At 27.6% G+C, this 23,864-nt stretch overlaps 1 protein-coding gene across 1 annotated transcript in view; it reads left to right on the top strand.

Annotated features, from left to right (window-relative positions):
• The first annotated feature begins 1,577 nt into the window (after positions 1-1,577).
• LOC111626917 (F-box/LRR-repeat protein 3-like) overlaps positions 1,578-23,864 on the top strand; it is a 29,040-nt gene continuing 6,753 nt past the window's right edge. Inside the window, exons 1-5 of the mRNA XM_023370442.1 lie at positions 1,578-1,988; positions 9,052-9,253; positions 21,845-21,969; positions 22,115-22,494; positions 22,596-22,747. Of these exons, the coding sequence (XP_023226210.1) occupies positions 9,053-9,253; positions 21,845-21,969; positions 22,115-22,494; positions 22,596-22,747 (858 nt within the window). The 5' untranslated portion in view covers positions 1,578-1,988; position 9,052. The remainder of the gene's footprint in view (positions 1,989-9,051; positions 9,254-21,844; positions 21,970-22,114; positions 22,495-22,595; positions 22,748-23,864) is intronic.

Below are 23,864 nucleotides of genomic sequence, written 5' to 3'. Positions count from 1 at the left end.
AATTTTTTTTTTTTTTAATTTATACATTTACAAAAATTGTCTGAAGAGAAATATGTATTTTAAGTATTTACTAATATTTATAAGAATACTTTAAATAAACAGCTACACAGTTATACAAGAGAATATTAAAATATAAAGTTTTTTAAAATATAGATTTAACTTAATATGGCATAGATCTATTCAGAGGAAAACTCTTCGATATATTGATTTTTCTCTCTTTTCCTTCTTTTATTACATCGAATTTATTTCACGATAAATATAAATGATTAAGCAACTTTTTAAAATAGTTAATAATAAATATAATTTTGATATTGTCTTTTTATTTTGCGTTTATTTCAGGACAGAACTAAATGAGATTTCTACAGACTATCTATATGAAACCAGAGCATTGTCCGACCGAACAAAGAAATTTCAGGATAAATTTTCTAATATAAAATGAACCAATAAAGCACGCTGTCTTTTCCATTTGTGTTAGATCCAAGTTTTCTTTATATCTATATAGAAACATCCTTTTATCCGGCATTTAGTCATAAAAAACATTGCCAGTTTCGAAAACGATTAGTCTGCGGGATACTATTATAAAGATACGTCTGAATTTGACAAGCTTTCTTTAGATATCCGAGTCAGACGTAGTTTACTATTGTTATAAGATAAACTAAGCTAAACAATAAACGATAATTCCTTTAAAGATTTGTATCTCTATCCTTAATAAAGACGCAACGGAGTGAATTTTCTTTAATTAAATGCGAGAGAATAATTCATTATGAAAACTTTACACGAAAACGTTTTGTACTTGAGCAATTAATGAATTATGCAAAAATGGAAAAGATGAAAATAAGCTCGAATGATTCAACAACTGAATTATTTTATTTATATTCTGATTTATAATAGCATAAATACGAAGATTGTATAATTAGAATGTAATTTTACTCTCTTATTTTAAAACCACAAAAGTTAAATTTGATTAAAAGCGTGATTTTTCGATTTTATTTTATGACTTTTCTATTTAAATTTGTAGAATAATACGAAGATTTTGCATAAAATTTTTCGTGTCTTAAGTTCTATAGATGATAAAAATGTAAATTTCGTCCTTTAAAGCTGTTTTCCCGGTAGTCGTAAACAACACGAATATAGATTTTATTTTCAAAGTATTTTATTTGCCTTCAAATTCATACGATTCATAAATTCTATTCAACGAAAGAAATTTTTATAATAATAATAATAAAAGAAAAAAAAGCAAGAAGAAATGTCTTTAAAAAGATGACTGATTTAGTCGAATTATAGTAACCTTTATAAATAATAGCTTTAACGTAATTATTTGATATTTAAAATGAATAAATAAATTTTAAAAGTAAACACTTAAAAAATATAATTTCTATAAAGATATAATGTAATTTTGCGTGCTTATCGATCGTCAGAAGGGATCACGAATCTCTTTCTTCTACAAGGTTATATACATCCAGGTGATGAGTCTATACAACTAACCATATTTCTCCAAGTTTCTTTTACTTCTAATACCTCTTAATCTTAAATGAAGACCGACTTATACATACAAAAATTTTTGAATTGAAGCCAGTAGCTAATATTTACTAATAGTAAAAGTGTACACCATTAGTGAAAATAAGAAAATGTAGAAGCGCATGTAGCTGTATATTCTATAAATATACTAAGTCCAACTTTAGAGTTAGAAGTTCGTTGTTTACACTCATACATTTAAACACTTATTTAATTCCACTATATTTAGTAAATTCAAACTTTATTTTACCTAATTCTCTTTTTATAAAAAAAATGGAAAAGAAAGAAAGAAGAGGAGGTCTTTTGATCTCTTTTCTTACTTACTATTGGCTAAAAAGATGGTTAGAATAGTTACATAAGTCACTATAGAAAGCGAGGACCTCTTATTATTCACTACATATTCTTTTATTGATTATTTACGATTATTCTGTTTTGAAGGGTGTCTAGGTTATTCGTTATCGAGCATCACTAGGGTGAGTTTTCCCAATTTTAATTCTTTCAAATTTATTTTTTACATATATTACATATATAAATTTTTTCAGGAATTTATCAGTTAGTTACGTTTTCCGACGTAGGTTATGTTATTAGATTCCAAGAAACTCTCATTACAACGTAATGAATTATTGGGACATATCTAATATCATACAAGTTATTCAGTTTCCATATAGGAATTGTGATAGCCCACTCGAGAATAGTTATATTAAGAATCATATTGGAAATATGATTAAATATCCAAAATATGAGATTGGAATAGAGAGAGAAACTTGAAGAGAACAGTAATAATAATATAGCAATAAATATCGTATGAATGATATATAAATTGCTTGTTATACAATGATTATTATTTAAATTATCGTATTAAAAGTCGATTTATCATTAAAAACGAACAAGTCGAATTACTTTTGATTCGAATTTTTAATATTTTTGTATTATTTAATATTAATTTATATGTTTTTAATTGATATATTATTAAATATCAAAGATTTTAAAACATAAAATATAAAATATAAAGCGCAAAATGTCTTCACTTTGATCGCTGCCATAAGAGAGTCACAAATCGAAATCATTTTGGAATTAATTAAAATCGAAATCAAAAATGATATTATTCGAATATTATTATTATTATTTAATTATAACTATAAAAATCGAAAAACTAAACTTAATTAAGATAGCATTTAATCAAAAGTCTTTAATTATTAATTTTAAATACTGTACTAATTCTCAATTCGATTATTATAATATTAAAATAAGAATTGAAATAAAGACGAGAGTAATTATGTTTATTTATATAATGATAAAAAGTAATAAAGACGTTAATTGAAATCGAAATGTAATCAAGCATGAGTTTAAGAGCAATAACGTGCGTCTCACCTGTCAGCGTGTCTTCTGAATATGAGCTTTCAGTAGTGGGATGTTCCCATGTGCTCCATGCGCCTCCTCTGCTTAGACTGGACTCAGACTTCCGTTGCTTGCTTTATTAACGACCCTTTTCATATCATTTGCTACTTATTACTGTATACACTAAGTGAAAGAGATTTTATTTCCTTTCATCTCATTCCTAATTAATTAACTAATATGTATTTCCATTCCACACTGTAACTGATTATTGATTTTTATTACTTTATTTTAAAATTATGAATTTTTTTATGAAGTTTTTTTTTTTCGCTGTTTTGGCTGCGTTTTACATGACTGACAACCTTGGATATAAGGTATATGTAAATACTTTTCCTATTCAAATAAACTTAATACTTTTCTCTTACTTCAAAATTCTTTTGTAAGTTTTTTTTTTTTTTAATTTATACATTTACAAAAATTGTCTGAAGAGAAATATGTATTTTAAGTATTTACTAATATTTATAAGAATACTTTAAATAAACAGCTGCACTGAAGAAAAAGAACAGCAATTGATCTGGATTGTATATCCACGCATCCTTGATCTTGGCCTTGGCCCGAACATCTTAAGGAATGCATTATTATGACCTTAATGGATTAAATTTCACTGTGCATTTAATTTTTCCCGCCTCCTTCGAATGTTTTGTATACAGTTAGAACTTTACACCTAACTACCTTTAAACTAATAAAGAATGAACCTTGAATTTAGAACTTGTTTCAAAGTGCTACGTTAGAAAACTTAAATTTGCCTTTTTAAGAGTTTAAGATATAAATCAATCGACATTACCAACAGATAATTATTTAATTGACTTTTTTTCCTTTCGGAAAGAATCTTTTAATGAGAATATTATTTGTATTTGATAATACTACGTACGATGTATTTTTGTAATGAGAAACTAAGAGCCTATGCATATAATATTTGACACTTAAGCGCATTGATGGATCATAATGAATTTTCTGGAAGAGTTCCAAACAAAAGAAAATAAAAAAAAAATGGATACTCCGCCCGTTCCCATTTCTCTCGACATATTTTCACTTTTATTTTGTTGCTTAATAAAGCTTAAATTATATTCTTTACCAAATGCTTTTCGTAATAAAAACTTTTACTTCTTTACAGAAGATCTTTACATAAAGTCTACGTTTTATTTTTTTTTAATATATTATTATAGTATTGATTATACACACTTAACATTTAAACTAAAATTACATTTTAATATCACTACAATATTATTTTATAACAGATATTAATTATAATTAAATTCACATTTCTTAATTTTTAATGCTTTCTGTTGATTATTTCAATATACAACACATATTTTCATATAAGAGAAAAACTAAATTTTTAAAGTCATTTTGAGTTTGAAGTATGTTTTTAGTTAATTCAAATACTTAAATACTCATTTAAATGTAGTTATAGAATAGAAAATTTTATATTTAATTTTTTGGTAGGTAAGAATTGTTCTTAGTATCCGTTTCGTCCAAATTAATCTTTCTTTGAAGGAAGTCTAGCAACGGATCTACTTGGGGTTTTTTTTTTCCTTTTTCTTTGACGAGTGACGCCACTTAAATATGTTTAGAATACTATTTCTGATGCTGTTGCAACTTCTAGGAATGGGCTGAACAGTTATAATTAATGGATCTCACTTATTTCCCGAAAACTTACCGATTTTGGAAGAATTAACAGTTCATTTATAAAATTACTTATTTAAGTTATTGTTCTTTTATACACTCGATAAGACTATGTGTATATAAATATACGATAATGTTCTTATGCCTTATAAAAGTATAACGGTTTCCTGATTTAATTCAGATTTAATTTTAGATACGGTTCTTGTTAATTTGAATATAAGACTATTATAACTTTGTTTAATCGTGTATATAAATAAAACAAAGTTATAACGAAAATTTGTTTTGAATGAAATCATGAAACTATTATTTATAGAAATATTGATTGAAGAGTAGTTCTAAAATAAATTAAATTATGCATCAACATTCCTTTTTTTTTTTCTTTTTTATAAACGGGTCGCGTTTGAAAGAACTTTTTTTTATTGTCTTTCATTGTATGTCTGTGATTGTTGCAACTGGTTTGAAGAATTCCCTAGATAGAGAGCAGCTTATATGTCTCTAGATAGAAATAAAGTGCAAATAAATATTCCTTTCAAACTTACTTAGCTTCAATAATTGTGTTTTTATTTGGCAAATATTTTAAATGTTACTAAGAAAATGTTTATATATATATACAATATATGTGTAGTTCATGCGTATTATGTTATGCAGAAGAGTAGGTTACATAGAACATCTTGTTAAATTTTCTTACATTATATAATTATAGGAACATAGGTTGTCTTTACAGCTCANTTAAGTATTTACTAATATTTATAAGAATACTTTAAATAAACAGCTGCACTGAAGAAAAAGAACAGCAATTGATCTGGATTGTATATCCACGCATCCTTGATCTTGGCCTTGGCCCGAACATCTTAAGGAATGCATTATTATGACCTTAATGGATTAAATTTCACTGTGCATTTAATTTTTCCCGCCTCCTTCGAATGTTTTGTATACAGTTAGAACTTTACACCTAACTACCTTTAAACTAATAAAGAATGAACCTTGAATTTAGAACTTGTTTCAAAGTGCTACGTTAGAAAACTTAAATTTGCCTTTTTAAGAGTTTAAGATATAAATCAATCGACATTACCAACAGATAATTATTTAATTGACTTTTTTTCCTTTCGGAAAGAATCTTTTAATGAGAATATTATTTGTATTTGATAATACTACGTACGATGTATTTTTGTAATGAGAAACTAAGAGCCTATGCATATAATATTTGACACTTAAGCGCATTGATGGATCATAATGAATTTTCTGGAAGAGTTCCAAACAAAAGAAAATAAAAAAAAAATGGATACTCCGCCCGTTCCCATTTCTCTCGACATATTTTCACTTTTATTTTGTTGCTTAATAAAGCTTAAATTATATTCTTTACCAAATGCTTTTCGTAATAAAAACTTTTACTTCTTTACAGAAGATCTTTACATAAAGTCTACGTTTTATTTTTTTTTAATATATTATTATAGTATTGATTATACACACTTAACATTTAAACTAAAATTACATTTTAATATCACTACAATATTATTTTATAACAGATATTAATTATAATTAAATTCACATTTCTTAATTTTTAATGCTTTCTGTTGATTATTTCAATATACAACACATATTTTCATATAAGAGAAAAACTAAATTTTTAAAGTCATTTTGAGTTTGAAGTATGTTTTTAGTTAATTCAAATACTTAAATACTCATTTAAATGTAGTTATAGAATAGAAAATTTTATATTTAATTTTTTGGTAGGTAAGAATTGTTCTTAGTATCCGTTTCGTCCAAATTAATCTTTCTTTGAAGGAAGTCTAGCAACGGATCTACTTGGGTTTTTTTTTCCTTTTTCTTTGACGAGTGACGCCACTTAAATATGTTTAGAATACTATTTCTGATGCTGTTGCAACTTCTAGGAATGGGCTGAACAGTTATAATTAATGGATCTCACTTATTTCCCGAAAACTTACCGATTTTGGAAGAATTAACAGTTCATTTATAAAATTACTTATTTAAGTTATTGTTCTTTTATACACTCGATAAGACTATGTGTATATAAATATACGATAATGTTCTTATGCCTTATAAAAGTATAACGGTTTCCTGATTTAATTCAGATTTAATTTTAGATACGGTTCTTGTTAATTTGAATATAAGACTATTATAACTTTGTTTAATCGTGTATATAAATAAAACAAAGTTATAACGAAAATTTGTTTTGAATGAAATCATGAAACTATTATTTATAGAAATATTGATTGAAGAGTAGTTCTAAAATAAATTAAATTATGCATCAACATTCCTTTTTTTTTTTCTTTTTTATAAACGGGTCGCGTTTGAAAGAACTTTTTTTTATTGTCTTTCATTGTATGTCTGTGATTGTTGCAACTGGTTTGAAGAATTCCCTAGATAGAGAGCAGCTTATATGTCTCTAGATAGAAATAAAGTGCAAATAAATATTCCTTTCAAACTTACTTAGCTTCAATAATTGTGTTTTTATTTGGCAAATATTTTAAATGTTACTAAGAAAATGTTTATATATATATACATGAGAATCACTTACAATTTACTCATAATAATTAATATAAATAATTATTTATCTTTATTTATTATTCAAAATCAGATTAAAACTGCTAATTAATTTAACGTCGAGTATATTTTTTAATTGATAAATTATATATTTCATATCTTTTCCTATCAGAAATACGATAATGTTTTATATCAGACGAGACCGAAACATTAAATATTTACTATGAATTTCGATTTTTAAATAAAAATAATAATCATTAAAACTATGATTTAGAGTGTTTAGAGAGATTTTAAAAGACTATTAAGGGATTCGTAATCAGAAATGGGATTAAATTTAATTGTAATTAAAGTTTTTCTTACGTTAAATAGTTTGAAATTTACTTCTTAGCATTACGTACCTGCATATAGTTCATCATCGAAGAGATGTCAGCAGATGTTATCCTGCATTGATTTCTAAAACAATCAACACTCCTACAGAAATCTGCACGGGATTGATCAAAAGTATTCATAACTTTTCCTAAATTATTGTTTAACCAGAAAGTATTTATAGGATTCGATTTTCTTTAGTTCTTTTAATGGTTACAGACATAAATAAATAATTGTTTCGCTTTTTTTTTTCGTTTCTTCACGTTGTATGGTATTCCTACGAAGGAAATGGGTTAAACTTACATCATTTTTTATGAAATTATGAAGAAGAAAAGCATCTTTGCGACGGAAAGCGCGAAATGAAACTACGCATTTTCAAAATGGCGGATGTCAATCATATTGAACAGATTATATAATAAGTTAAATATAAATAATGTGTTGTGTGATTTATATTTTATAGTAGATGCAGTAAGTTCGAAATAACCAAAACTTTCAATGAATTAAATTAGTAAGTAGTTCATTTAAATTACAATTCTAACTCTTGTTTAGTTTAGATAATGGCTGAAAACTTCAAAAAAATCTCTAATATTTTACTTTGCTAATTATAAAATCGATTTGTATTTCGATTCTTTAATTAATGATTAAAACGTTTTCTTTATTTGGAAATTTATAATTGATTCTTATTATTTTTTTAAAAATATATAATTAATTTTTACGTTAGAATTTCTTAATTTTTATATTAAACAGTGAAATATAGAATGATCTAGCTAACTTGGAAGATGCGTTCACCGAATAAAGGTGTATTTTAAGAGATATTTGTCCTATTTAATATGTTTACTTTATTGATTGCAATTGATCAGTGTTTGTTAGATGCCATATCGATTATTGGTATTTTAAAATCACGTACAGTACAATTCTATAGTAAATTATGGAAGAATATTCTACAGTTTATAATATCTCGATGAAAAATATTTATCATCGTTTAGTTAACTTTAATATTATTTTTAAACATTTTTCTTACTTTAATTACTAATTTCATGTTAAAGTTTTATTTATGACATTTAAAAATTAATTACATAATTAGTAATTATTTATATACAAACGAAAACAATTAATTCCAATAAATATGAAAAATTTACAGCAAAATTTATCAATAAAAATATTATAAATTGAAAAATAAAATATTAGTAAAATAATTACTAAATTACAACGTGTTAAAACTAAAATCGAACGTTATAACTAACGTTTCGTGCATTTATATTGAGTTTTTAATCAAAGAATTAATTAATTAAATAATATATTATTATTTATTGAATGTATGAAATAAATCATAAAATTTGGTTCTTTTTATTATGAAGATATACGTCAACTTAACCTACTTAAATTATTTTAAAAATTACTTGCATAACAAATTTAAAGATAAAAGAAAAGATAATTAATATATTAAACAATTTAAATGTGAATAACATATTATATTACTTAAAAAAAAATGAGTTTAATTAATTTCAAGAATTTCTAGATTAATTAACTAATCTGGAAGAATTTCTATTTTTAATAGAATAGTTTAAAAATATAAGAATTTTTATTATAATTTAGTATAATTTACTTTACTATAAATAAAATTTTAAATAAAATATTTTTCAGAATGTCTAAAAATAGTGAATTGGCAGCTAATTCGTTATCGGAGGTAAAAGAGTCCACAAAACCAGAAAGAAAGTGTGAAAAGATGATAACCAAATGGAAAGAAGAAATAAGAGATTGGTCCACTTCCTCCTTAAATATAAGTCAACTTAAACAAGATAATTATCCAAATTGGAAGGATTTGCCTTCAATTGTTTTGCTCTTAGTAAGTATTAATTAAATTATAATCTAAATTAATTTACAGAAAAAAAATAATAAATTAATATATTGTATATGTATATTAAGAAACTGTATTCTTTTTAATCGATAGAATGAAAATTCGTATAATTTAAAAATTTGTAGATGTGTCTTTCATGTAATGTTAAATAAAAAGAAATAGAAGAAGAAGATATATAAAATTTATCTGGTAATATTTTTAACTTGTCATTTTTTCTATATAAAATATTTCAATCAAGAATAAATATAAAAGCGTAGACATATTCTACATCAAAAAATAACTTTAGAAAAATAAAACATAGACTATATCCAATTACGTTTCTAATAAAACCTTTTTCTTTTCACATTCATTATACATTTTTTTTGTTTCCGTTTTCGTATATTTATAAGAAATACACTATGATTAAAGCATTTTATTATTGTTATTATTATTATTATTATTGAAATTGTTATAAAGGAAACAATAAACACAAGCCTATTCATTCAAATGAAATCGAACACAGAGGCGTAAAGATAGTAGACTACAAAAAAATTTTAACATATACACTCAGATATAGTATATATATAATAAAATTTAGTATATTCCTTAGATTATACAGAATTAATATTAGTTGTATGATTTAGTGACGTTATTAATATTTTAACGTATATTTTAAAGTAAAACAAACCAATTCAACGAGTTGCTCGACTTTCTCGGCAACANAACAAGTTGCTTAACTTTCCTGGCAACATTTGATGGCGCCATCTGTTATTATATTTTATTAAAAAACACTTTTTATATTTTTAACTATTATAAAATGGCAAAAAGATTAATTTTGAAGGTAGTGATGGGTTTTATAAAAAATTGTAAATGCTAATAACGAGTAAAATCGTCATTAAGTCCGACCCTACTGGAGATACACACGATCCCCATTATCTCCCCACCCCCTCGACCTTTAACCACCAAAATTTAATAGCATCAATCTCTGTAATAAACAAAAACCTCCCTACAAAATTTCAAAAATTCTCGACAAAAAGCACTGGCGTTATTAAGCTTCAAACAGGGTGAACAAACTCGTATCAAACACATACACTAATATCCATACATACAGAAATAACAGCTGGGAAAGTAAAAATATTATACTAGTTGAAGATATGAACATATGTAACACGTAAGCATACAGTAAATATAATACATTATACTAATTATCATTGTGTTAAGTTCCATCAAGTCGTCGTCGACTCCTGGTGACTGCATGGACAAGTCTTTTCTTGTCCATGTAGTTTTCTTGGCAAGAGTTGAGGAAGTAGTTTGCCATTGCCTTCTTCCTTTAATTATCATTAAGATGGTGTAAAATGCAGCATTTCGCTTTGAATTACAAAAATTAAAATACTTCGTTTAGACGACTCACAGTCAGAATAAAATATTAAAATTAAATGAGAATAATTAAACTTCAATAAGTAAATTATTAGAGAAATATATGTAAATTATTAAAATATGTTTAAATAAAACTAAAAAGTAAATTTTATAAAGAAATTTTGAACCCAAAATGTTTCATCTGTTATCAGACAATACACATATATTTGTTTCTTGTAAACGAAGACGTGTTGAATCTTGAACGTGTACGCAAAGCATGTCGGTTGCGCAATATCAATACAATGGTACAGTACCTCGTAATTCGAACGACGCTTCTGAGTTCGAACGCTAAATACGACAAAAATTCGGTTAGGAGTTCGAAAGGCCTCCTGGAATGAATTAAATTCGAAGTACGAGGCACTACTGTGTTATAATCATTCGATTATCAACTATTTTTAGTCAATATATAAAAGAATGTTCCTAATATATATTTTTGTAGATGTTTTCTTACTGCTTTTTTAAATGTTATCAAATGAATTTTTGTAATATTTTAAAAAGTAGCAGACTTTCTTAATGTTTATTTTTTAAATTTTTCCCCAGGCTATTATTATGGGGACCCCAGAATAATATTAAGCACAAAATGGACCAACGATCAAAATAGGTTGAGAAACACCGGTGCAGAATATATGTTTAGAATTTAAAAATTAATTGTTTAATTTAAGAAACTGAATTTTCAAAATTACTACTAAAAAAATTCTGTTTCAATAAAATTAGAATTAAAAATAACATTAAAATATTGCACGAAATTTATAACAAGAATGAACAATTATTTATTGTGACATCATCACAATGCCAGGCTGTAATTTTTAATCATATTTTTAATTTAAAATATATGCTCTCCATCTCAAATTAGTAGCGTTTGCCCCCTGTACATCATATTTTTCCTTTAACAATAGAGTCGTGCCGGTTATCTAGCCTTTTAAATACCTTTCATAATACCTTTCAGGGGAAGTTTTGAATTGAAATAACATGACTTCCAATTTGTATCGAAAGTTTGTATATAGTTAATCGGGACCTTCTATTCCTAGGCTTTCCGTATCTGGTCTCGACGTTCATCTACCTAACTCCGTTCTCGAGATTAACTAGTACAGTATATTAACTGAATTATTTATTATATTGTGTATTATATGACTAGAAAACAATTTTGTTTAATTGATAAAATAAGAAAATCAATTATTATATAATATGTAATATATGTACTAAATTATATACACTTAAATTGATAAAGAAAAATAAATTATCAACATATCTGACAAATATTATAAATAAATTATATAGGGTGTAATTTATTTATAACATTTGTCACATATATGTTAATGATTTAGTGTATTAATCAATTTTAAGTGTTTACTTAGAAATATTGTAAAATATAATATCAGAAAAGAAGATTAAACTTTAGATTTATTTTATAATAAAATATATTATATTTTTATTTTTTTCATATAAAATGTTCATGTTGCAGAGAGTGGTGTTAAATTCATTTATTGTTGACCGGGAAGAAATATGAAACTTAGTTATTTCGGTATAAATCCGACAGTCAATACAAGCAATAGAATTATTCTCCAAGTTTGGTTTCATTAAATTAATTAAATATTAAAATTCTCTGGATTTAACGCTGAAGATTATGCTTAAAGTGNAAAAGTTTTGTAATGATAATTATAAATAATAAAACTAAGATAATATTTTATAAACTACGTTACGTAGTTAGTTTATATAACATAAATATGCCTATCTTTATGTAATCGTTTCAGATCATCCCTTCAACCAACATCACCGGCTTTAATTCAGTACATTCTTAATCAACATGCCAAGCATCTCCGTTTTGTAACATTCAAAGTAGACAGTAGCCAAGAATCTGCAGAAATGGCGTGCCGTATTTTGGCACAGTTAGTTGATTGTTCTCTTAAGACATTAGGTCTTATATCTTCAGCCAAACCATCATTTATGAAACTTGATCCCGACCGATTCGTGTCTGCATTAACTCTTGTAATTGATAAATGTCATTCGCTTTCTTCACTCGCCATTGAAGAAACACCGGTTGATGATCCATCATTACAACTTTTGGCTACTAATAGTTGCAATTCTTTGGAACTTTTGTGGATGAAAAGTTGTCCCAATGTATCTGCTAAAGGTAGCTTTTCTTTTAGCTTCATATAGTTTTTTAATTAATGAATGCTAAACAAAAATTTTGAAAATAATTAACTATAAATTTTAAATAAAACTTTGTTTTAGGTATTCAGGCGGTTGCTGATCATTGTCACCAATTATGTGAATTAACTCTTAATTATTCTTTGTTGAGCGACGATTTATTATTAGCTCTGTCTTCTGAAGAGCATGCACGTCTTAAATTTATGAGAGTTGATGTATCTTCAGATGATTTACAGGTATGTTGATAATATAATTATAATAAATATAAAAGTTTTATCTTAAATTTCAAATTAGAAATGACAGATGGTATTGTGAAGAAGTTTCATGCTAACAAACAATAGTTGTGTCAGATATAAAGTAAAGATTATTCTCCGAGTCATGTTCCTCTTGTTCTTATTTGCGATAAGAGCATTAATGATAAAAGTTATTATACTTTGTATTGTTGTTTGTCAAATCAAAACTTGCATAATTTGAGTTGGTTCTTATCACATAACATGTTAATTGGAACTTGTTTTATAACTAATATTGACATAGCAATTCAGGTTTTTTATAATTGATTGTTGACAACGATTAAAAATTTTATATCAGTAATAAAAAGAGAAGTTATTTTGAAACTTGTCAGACAAAATAGGTTAAAACTTTTGTACTTTATAATAGTACGAAAGCCTTATGTAATAAAAAACAAGAATTTTATATCCTAAAATTAAACAAAACATCTATTTAAGAATATTGTGATTAGGACGAAAATGAAAATTAATCAGTCTACAGAGTACCTTATAACTCCTAATAATAACTCCTAAAAATAGCAATATTTGCCGGATATAATCATTTACTTTTATAACCATTTAAAAGGTATATCTTCTGCCGAAAAATGAGCCAACAGAATAGGTCGAATGTCACTTCACTCTTTCAACCTATGAATCAAAGCGTAATTCAAAATTTAAAAGTCAGTAGAAACAAATGGTTAATCCCAAATGTAACTTGTGGAACATCACTCAAAGTGCTGACCAAGCAATTCAATGTCTTTCAAACCATTTTATGGATTTCAAGTATTTGGAGACAGGTTCTGCAATCAACAATTTAAGAATTGCTTTATCAAAGCTGTATGTTTTTTGGCAATGAGAACAATTACAACTTTGCAATTACAATTACGTCTGGGGCCGCCGCAAGCGGGCTTGCACAGTACGCGACCTCCATTGTCAAAGAAGCGCTAAAAAGCATTCCAAATTAAGTACTTATTCGATTTGAATTGTGTAATGATATAAAATGAAACAAAACATTACGTTGAAAAAATAAACTGTGAGCTTCAACGGTCCAAGTGTTAATACGTTAAAGAAAACATTAACATTATTTAATTATATAATCGCATTGTTAATTATAACCTTATTCCAACAATCTACTAAGTTTAGAATTCCTTTTCTGAAGAAAACTTTTTTCTTTGGATACTAAACTCCTTTGTACATTATGTTGCGAATGGAAGGTTTTATTTCTTATGCTGTATTCTAAGGACCTAGTCATTAGGGGCAATATCCGGCAAAAATAGAGGATGTGGTAGAAGTTCCCATCTTAACTGCCTAATTTTTTCTTAGCCATTCTTGCAGAATGTGGTTTTGCATTATCTTTTTGCAATATTACCCCTTTTCAAGTGACAAGCGCAGGACATTTCATTAACAATGGCTTCTGTGACAGTCTTACGTTGTTCCATGAGTTTGTAACGAATCACCGAGTAATTCAATTGATTACATGTTAAATTATAAGGTTTATATAATAAAAAATTTAAATTTAAAAATATTAAACCGAAGAAATTTTAGTTATTTTTAAAAATTTAATTAGTTACTTTATGTAATAATGGAGATATATTTCAAAATACATGTAAATTAAAGATTTTCATTTATGTAAGTTTGCAGGAATGTAAAAGTATAAAAGCTATTTCAACTTTTCAAGCTCTGTTATATATAACAGATGGAAAGTATGGCGATTGGTCAAAAACTTGGGGGTTTCTATATGTATGGATGTTAGTGTGTGGGAGGCACGATTTTTGTTTACTTTCTTTGAAGCTTAATAACGCCTGTGCTTTTTGTCAAAAATTTCTGAAATTTTGCAGAGGGTTTATGTGTTAGGAGGATTGATGCTATTAAATTTTGGTTGTTAAAGGTCAAGGGGTTGGGAGATAACGGGATAGTGTGTATCTCCAGTAGGATCGGACTTCATGACGATTATACTGATTATAAGCATTTACAATCATTGTACAAAACTCATCACTGCCCTCTAAATTAAGCATTTTGCTATTTTATAGTAATTAATAATATAAAACGCAACAAAATCGCATAACAGATGGCGCCACATACAATTTTATTTATTATGGTTAATGATATAAAATGTTATTTTAAAAATAAAATCACTTAGCCGCCGGGAAAGTTATTCAACTCGTTGCTAATTGTTTTTAAACTCAGATAATTAGCAAAAATTATCAACTCTCTTTTATAACTGATCCGCACAATTGGGTATTAAAATTTTTACTCTAACTGGTATACAATTCATTTTTTTGATTTACAATTTTTGAATTATTAATGAAACAATCTAAAAACAAACATTTTTCGGTATAATATATTAAAAAGCGGGACTGTTTCCCCTAATTTGAGATGTCTGGTCACTTACACACCACGTAAAATCGATTCCATTCATTAGAACGATACTAATAAATTCTAATGAGTTCAAAATTAAACTTCAAAAATTTCGAGCTTTAATAATAATAATAATATTTAAATTCTGCAAATAATTATTTGAATAATTTTGATTTAATTTTGTACAGCACTTGGATATAAATTTAAAAATTTTTTTCTCCGGAGAAAAGAATACTGTAATGAATTTAGAGATACAGATATTGCCATCTGTTGGAAATTTTTATCATTAAAATTTCGCATTAAATAGAAAATTATAAAACATTTAATTTTATGGGTTTTTATGATAATGTCGTTTTTGTGAATCGTCGATGATTGATACATTAATTTAAGAAAGTAAAATAAGTGAATAAAGAAATTGCATTTTAAGTATTTATGAAAAGACATACAGTACTGTATATCAACAATTTTCCAGAGAAGGTTCATTATTTTCCCGTACAGTAGCGCCACCGTCGCGCCGCCATTAAGCTACTGCAAAAACTAGGAACTGGGAATATAATTGATTTTGAAATTACTAATAGAAATTCATCCATAATGCCCAATTTTGTTAGTAATTGTAACGGATTTTATATTTTAAATTGTATCAGAATTAAGTCTGATGCAAAATTTTCGCGGATTTTTGCACAGTTTCTTCTACACAATTGTATTTTCTAATTTATTTTCAAATGGACAATCGTTTTCACTAATTAATACTATAAAATCTTGAAATAATTATACGAGAGAATATCCAGCTGTATTTGAATACCTTATTAAAAGTAAAGCCTGTGATTATCAAGAAATGCTTAATGACAGGAATCTTGACAACAATTATTTTTCAAGTGGTAAAATAGGTGAAATTTTAATTAATAAGTTGTCACAAAACATTTATGTCCTTATGACAAATATAGAGCCATCACAAACCCTTTCTGTAAGTCATCATTCTGTATGGACTTGTGTCTAATAATGGCAGTTATTTATCTAGCTGGATGTAAATGCATGGCTGGTTAACTATTCTCTTTTTAAATTTTAATCGTGGGACTAAAGTTGTTCTAATTTAAGCAGGTGTTCCATATTAACAGATTGACTCAGGATCTGTACTGAGAATGGAATTGGGAACACCTCCTCTCGCTATTTATTGATAAATTTGTTTCGGTTTTGGAGGAAACATGGAATTACAGGAAGACAATTATCGAAAATTGATATATACAGTACAAAACTTTCACGTATTAATAATAATTCTTTTTCGGCCTGTTATAGAAAGGACTAATAAACAATATTGGACTGTCCTCCTTTAGCTATACATAATTCTCAAGTAAAAGTTTGTTTCTTCTAGATTGCGATCAACATCTAAGAGACATATTGGTTACATGTTTATTATTTCAGTGAAAGAGGTTGGAACTCTGGATCTTTTCTTATTGGAATATGGGCTCCAACATTATATTTATTATCTAATTTGAGTTACAGAATAAAGTCATTTGCTACACAATTTTAAATAGGTTTTCTATAAACTTAAACAATAAAATAATTAATGTTTCGTGTGACTCTAGGAGTTCTTTTTGTGGAATGACAGTGATGTTTATGAGAAAACACCTTCTTGATTCTTGTAACATTATTTCAAATATCAGAGTTGCTAAACTGACATCTGAATTTTTTTATCAAATTTTATTAGGTGACAGTTTTGCCATGTTAACATTATATAAATTGTAAATTTTTTCTTCATACCGTATATCAACTTTAACATAACAATGTAATTTGTATCCTTTTGTAATAGTTCCCGTTATATGATATAATAAAGCTTGATTGATTGATTTTAAAAAATGTCATCACGTGAAAATGAATAATTATTTAACTGGAATGGCTGAATATACAGACGATTTCGATGCATCGTGTTTTCGTGTACATCACATACATCTTCAAACCACTTAGAAAATACTCTCTGACTATTATGGCAACCAACCACTGCACAATATCTTCCGGAAGGTTTTTATAAGGCATGTATCCAATGAAAAACTAAAAATTGCAGACCTATACTAACAACTAGCAGTATCAGAGTCGATAGATATATTGGTTTCTCAGCTACCAGTAGCTCTAAGGCTACGAAAGCTATCCGTAGCTGAGAGACCAGTATATTTATCGAATCTGGCAGTATCTTAACGACTAAAGATTGTAGAACCTTTGCAATAAAAGGGCAGTTTGAACACTAGCCCATTTTTACTTGTTCTGTTCTTCGTCAGTTACGAACTGCGCAACCTCAACCAAACATCGTTGTTGATCGATCACCACAAGTAAAATAGCCGACTATAACTCGACTTATATCTGTATTTATTTTATCTTAGAATATCAGCAGAGGCGAATTTAGGAGTGCATAGGGTACAACTGATCCCTTCCTGAGGATTTATTCGAGCCCACCATTGGCTGAGTTGATAAAACTACTGAATACTGGTAATTGTAGTGGATTCGTGCATTTTCCGGGTTTTCTTCATGTTTGTAACACCTAAATTGAGCCAGTTTCCTATAGAAAGTCCTCCTGAGAGGCATTGCCCACGTGTCGCATTATCCTAACCAAACCTAACCAAACCGATTTCCAAGTAAAGCCAGGTAGCTCAGGTAGCAAAAACTTAAAAGGCATAAGTTATCGTTCCTTTCTGCATCCCTCCAAAAATTTCTTCGAGGAAACTGTAAAACTGAAAAATGAATTAAACAAACAAAGTCAAATTATAAAACAAAAAGTATAAAACTACTGTATAATCAAAATATGTCAAAAAACTTTATCTGTGACAAACACGTAAATGTTATATTGTATAAAACAAAATATGCATGCACTAATATATAGGAATAGGGAGTGAACCCAATCGATGTTTATTGAACGCTTCTCGTGGCTATGAACAATTAAGACAAAAAGTGAATTCACAATTGATTTTAACCCGGTGCACGCTGTTATGTTTCAGCCGTCAGCAGAAAAAAACCTTCGCTGATGCCACTGCCGATTTTAATTACAGTAGAACCTCGNGATGTCTTTCCTTGATGTAGAGAACAGAATTAGATAGATGAAAGTCTAGTATGGAAACCTTAGGGGAAGGAGGCCCCGATGTAGTATATACGAACTTCCGATGCAAATCAGAAGTCAACGTTATTTCTATTCAAAATTTCCTCCTAAAAGGTGTTAGATAGATGAGCGGCACGACTTTATTGTTAAAGGAGAAGTATGATGTACAGGAGCAAGCCATTACTAATTCGAGGTGGAGAGCATATATTTTAAATTAAATTAATTAAAAGTATAATTAAAAATTGCAGCTCGACATTGCGACGATGTCACAATAAATAATTGCTCGTTCTAACTTATATAACTATTTTGTAAAAGTTAATATAACTACATTATGAGAAATAACGTATGTTTTTAAAATGCTACCTTTTTAAAAATCCCGCGAATGAGTCTGGTTATATATAGACACACACACACACACACACATATATATATATATATATACAGTATATGTGTAGTTCATGCGTATTATGTTATGCAGAAGAGTAGGTTACATAGAACATCTTGTTAAATTTTCTTACATTATATAATTATAGGAACATAGGTTGTCTTTACAGCTCAGATTTACGGGATAAAGTACACATCATCATCGTTATTCTCTGCACGAGACCTTAGTTGTTTCATATATGCATATAGGGTTTTCCCTTTACAGATTTATAAATCCTGTTCTTACGTAAACTTATAAGCTTACGTAAGAACAGACTTAACGTTAACTTATAAGCAAGACCGTAATGGAGCAGAGCGTATACTGCAGTACACTTTCGTAGAAATCTCATTTATCCTCCCGTTATGCGATTTTTCGTATAAGTAGAAGGTATACTATAATAAATCTGAGAAATAATATTTTTTTTTAATCTCAAATAATCGATGCAATACCTTCATCTTTTACTTTTATAGTAGAGGAGACTAGACAAGTTGATACGATTTTTGGTTTTTAACTTTTTTAAATTGTTATTTATAGTAGTTAGTTACTACGGAGATGATATATACAGTAGAGTCTCTATAGTCTGTCACTCGCCAGTCCGACAAGTCCAGTAATCTAACACTCTGCAAGGCGGCGTGCATAAAATTTTCATGTTATCACTTCTCGATGTATGCGACAGAGAAATATTGATGTACTGTACAGCACAGTATACACGCACAGTAAGTACTGTACGTGTCAGTCACTAGTTGTACGTGCGGTCGGCAAAACAGTCACAACCGTGATTAATATGACAAACTAACTTGTGAATCAAGTGTGTTTTTACTGTACAGCGCATACACGCATACAAAATCCAGTAATCCGATTCCTGCCGATATGTCGGATTATAGCAACTCTACTGTAAATTACAATATAGTTTGGTTATAAGTAAAAAAAAAATGAAAAAATTGAATAAACTATGAATGAAAAAAATGTTAAATGAAACATCTCAAACTGTATCAATTTACTCCACTGAGGTCTGAGGGGCAAATTGATATATGCGCTGAAATAAGTTGCTACATCTGTGAAGCATCTGGTGTGACTCTTAATAACTTGATACATTAACATAAAACTGAATAAAAATTATTGTTGTCAATCAAAACTTTAGTTTATTCAATAGTTCTGTTGGTTTACCTGAGAAAATTAATACAGTTGAACCACGAAAACATTTTTATACTTTAACTTAATTGATACACACAAGAACAGTTTTATATCTTCAGTTTCTACATGAAATTTTAAATAATTAACCACTTTCACTGTTAGAACAAGATTAAATCCGAGTAATTATTAATGAATACATAATTGAGAGACAGATGAGGCAGGCGTTTAATTAAATATTGAACGATTTGAATGCCAATCACATTTGTATTCCAAATATTTTTGTTTGTAAAGTCATACAGTATTTGTATATAACAGTTTTTAAAAAGAAAATTGCCTTTCGCTTAAACTAAAACTTCTTATTAACCTACGGTATTAAAAATTTATATTCATATTACGTGTAAAACTTATGTTACATTTTTCTTCAGGTTTCAATTTAAGTTATTTTCTCGCTACTTTTTTTAAAAATAAAATTTTATGATAATAATAATGAATCAATTTTGAAAATTCATGAAAATTTATTATAACTTGTTTCATTTGCATACTTTTATTTACACGATTTTACTATTTACTCCCGATTTGCTAATAACGTGATCTCGTTGTGTTTAATTAAAATTTTTTAAACTATAAAACTAAATTGATTTATAATTTAGCCTTTTTTTGCGCAATTTGTATTCAATAGATCAAATTGTTGCTCTTGGTAATGGGGAAGTATCGTAATAGATGCGCTCTTACCGTCAAGAGGGATCAGCTTTGAATCCGACCTAACGTAATTTGCATAGGTAGTTAGCATCAGAATTTATTTTCGTTTCTTTTCTGTAATGAAGACCATCCAGAAAATCAATTTATAATGCAATATGCCAAAATCTTCGTGGAAAAATCCAATCGTCATCGATGATCTTGGCGTTATAACTGTCAATTAGTATTATTTAATTGTTTGTATTGTTCTTCGTTTATATTGTACGAATAATACAGATGTAATTCTTTAATGCGATGAAAAGATTATATTTAGAAACAGGGAGAATGCAAGAAGGTTCAGAAAGACATTGTCAAAGAACTAGCGAATATTCTGCCTGTCGATGTTTGTTTAAATTATTTATTTCGGTAACTTATGTTTTTGAAGTATTACCTACGGAAGATACTATTTCGAGATATGTTAATTTTTGTATCAATGATATTTTTATTTACTTTTGTTTAATTATAATAAAAAATAATATACTATTTTTGCGCGAATACTATCAATTTTACACTAATAATTTATTAAACGATTTGTGTCATAGATTTTCTGAGGCGTTGCCTATAAATTCATGTTTACGTCGTGATTCCTTTGGCGAATGAACAATTCTACATTGGCAAATTAGTCATTTTCAGTTTAGAAACCAGTAATTAGTCAATGATTCGAACACAGTTATTATTCTAATATTTCAAAACACTTTTTCTACATGCGTAAATCAATGAACTCATAAATTATAAAAGACCAATTACAGTATCATCTTTTAAAAAAGGAAACTGAATAACTTTTAAAGATTAAATCAACTGGATTAGATTTTTAAAAAATTCTTCCCACTATACGAATATTGAGAATACATTTTCTTTTATTTTTCATAGATCAGCGATGATAACGAGTCAAATTATTCGTGAAAATCTTATTTTACTGCAGTTTTAGCTGTGAATAATGTTGATGCTGAAGATAATTAAAAAAAACTATTTTAAATTTATTATAACCAATACCTTTTAAAATACAGTACATCTTAATTTTATAACAATGATTTCAGGTATTTAAGCATTTACAAATTTATGATCGTGCTCAAGCTGCTCGTGTATGTCAGCATTGGTATAGAGTGTATCAAGTACCTCAATTATGGCAATCGTTTGAATTCATCATCAGTCAACCGCAAAGGTCAAAATCTTACTTTATTACAATGATTAAGAAAAGTTTTGTAATGATAATTATAAATAATAAAACTAAGATAATATTTTATAAACTACGTTACGTAGTTAGTTTATATAACATAAATATGCCTATCTTTATGTAATCGTTTCAGATCATCCCTTCAACCAACATCACCGGCTTTAATTCAGTACATTCTTAATCAACATGCCAAGCATCTCCGTTTTGTAACATTCAAAGTAGACAGTAGCCAAGAATCTGCAGAAATGGCGTGCCGTATTTTGGCACAGTTAGTTGATTGTTCTCTTAAGACACTAGGTCTCATATCTTCAGCCAAACCATCATTTATGAAACTTGATCCCGACCGATTCGTGTCTGCATTAACTCTTGTAATTGATAAATGTCATTCGCTTTCTTCACTCGCCATTGAAGAAACACCGGTTGATGATCCATCATTACAACTTTTGGCTACTAATAGTTGCAATTCTTTGGAACTTTTGTGGATGAAAAGTTGTCCCAATGTATCTGCTAAAGGTAGCTTTTCTTTTAGCTTCATATAGTTTTTTAATTAATGAATGCTAAACAAAAATTTTGAAAATAATTAACTATAAATTTTAAATAAAACTTTGTTTTAGGTATTCAGGCGGTTGCTGATCATTGTCACCAATTATGTGAATTAACTCTTAATTATTCTTTGTTGAGCGACGATTTATTATTAGCTCTGTCTTCTGAAGAGCATGCACGTCTTAAATTTATGAGAGTTGATGTATCTTCAGATGATTTACAGGTATGTTGATAATATAATTATAATAAATATAAAAGTTTTATCTTAAATTTCAAATTAGAAATGACAGATGGTATTGTGAAGAAGTTTCATGCTAACAAACAATAGTTGTGTCAGATATAAAGTAAAGATTATTCTCCGAGTCATGTTCCTCTTGTTCTTATTTGCGATAAGAGCATTAATGATAAAAGTTATTATACTTTGTATTGTTGTTTGTCAAATCAAAACTTGCATAATTTGAGTTGGTTCTTATCACATAACATGTTAATTGGAACTTGTTTTATAACTAATATTGACATAGCAATTCAGGTTTTTTATAATTGATTGTTGACAACGATTAAAAATTTTATATCAGTAATAAAAAGAGAAGTTATTTTGAAACTTGTCAGACAAAATAGGTTAAAACTTTTGTACTTTCTAATAGTACGAAAGCCTTATGTAATAAAAAACAAGAATTTTATATCCTAAAATTAAACAAAACATTCATTTAAGAATATTATGATTAGGACGAAAATGAAAATTAATCAGTCTACAGAGTACCTTATAACTCCTAATAATAACTCCTAAAAATAGCAATATTTGCCGGATATAATCATTTACTTTTATAACCATTTAAAAGGTATATCTTCTGCCGAAAAATGAGCCAACAGAATAGGTCGAATGTCACTTCACTCTTTCAACCTATGAATCAAAGCGTAATTCAAAATTTAAAAGTCAGTAGAAACAAATGGTTAATCCCAAATGTAACTTGTGGAACATCACTCAAAGTGCTGACCAAGCAATTCAATGTCTTTCAAACCATTTTATGGATTTCAAGTATTTGGAGACAGGTTCTGCAATCAACAATTTAAGAATTGCTTTATCAAAGCTGTATGTTTTTTGGCAATGAGAACAATTACAACTTTGCAATTACAATTACGTCTGGGGCCGCCGCAAGCGGGCTTGCACAGTACGCGACCTCCATTGTCAAAGAAGCGCTAAAAAGCATTCCAAATTAAGTACTTATTCGATTTGAATTGTGTAATGATATAAAATGAAACAAAACATTACGTTGAAAAAATAAACTGTGAGCTTCAACGGTCCAAGTGTTAATACGTTAAAGAAAACATTAACATTATTT

This window comes from Centruroides sculpturatus, unplaced genomic scaffold, assembly GCF_000671375.1.
Source record: "Centruroides sculpturatus isolate CEXI.00-Female unplaced genomic scaffold, Cexi_2.0 scaffold164, whole genome shotgun sequence".
NCBI classification, from domain to species: Eukaryota; Metazoa; Arthropoda; class Arachnida; order Scorpiones; family Buthidae; genus Centruroides; species Centruroides sculpturatus.
This window is presented reverse-complemented; position numbering and strand designations above follow the sequence as displayed.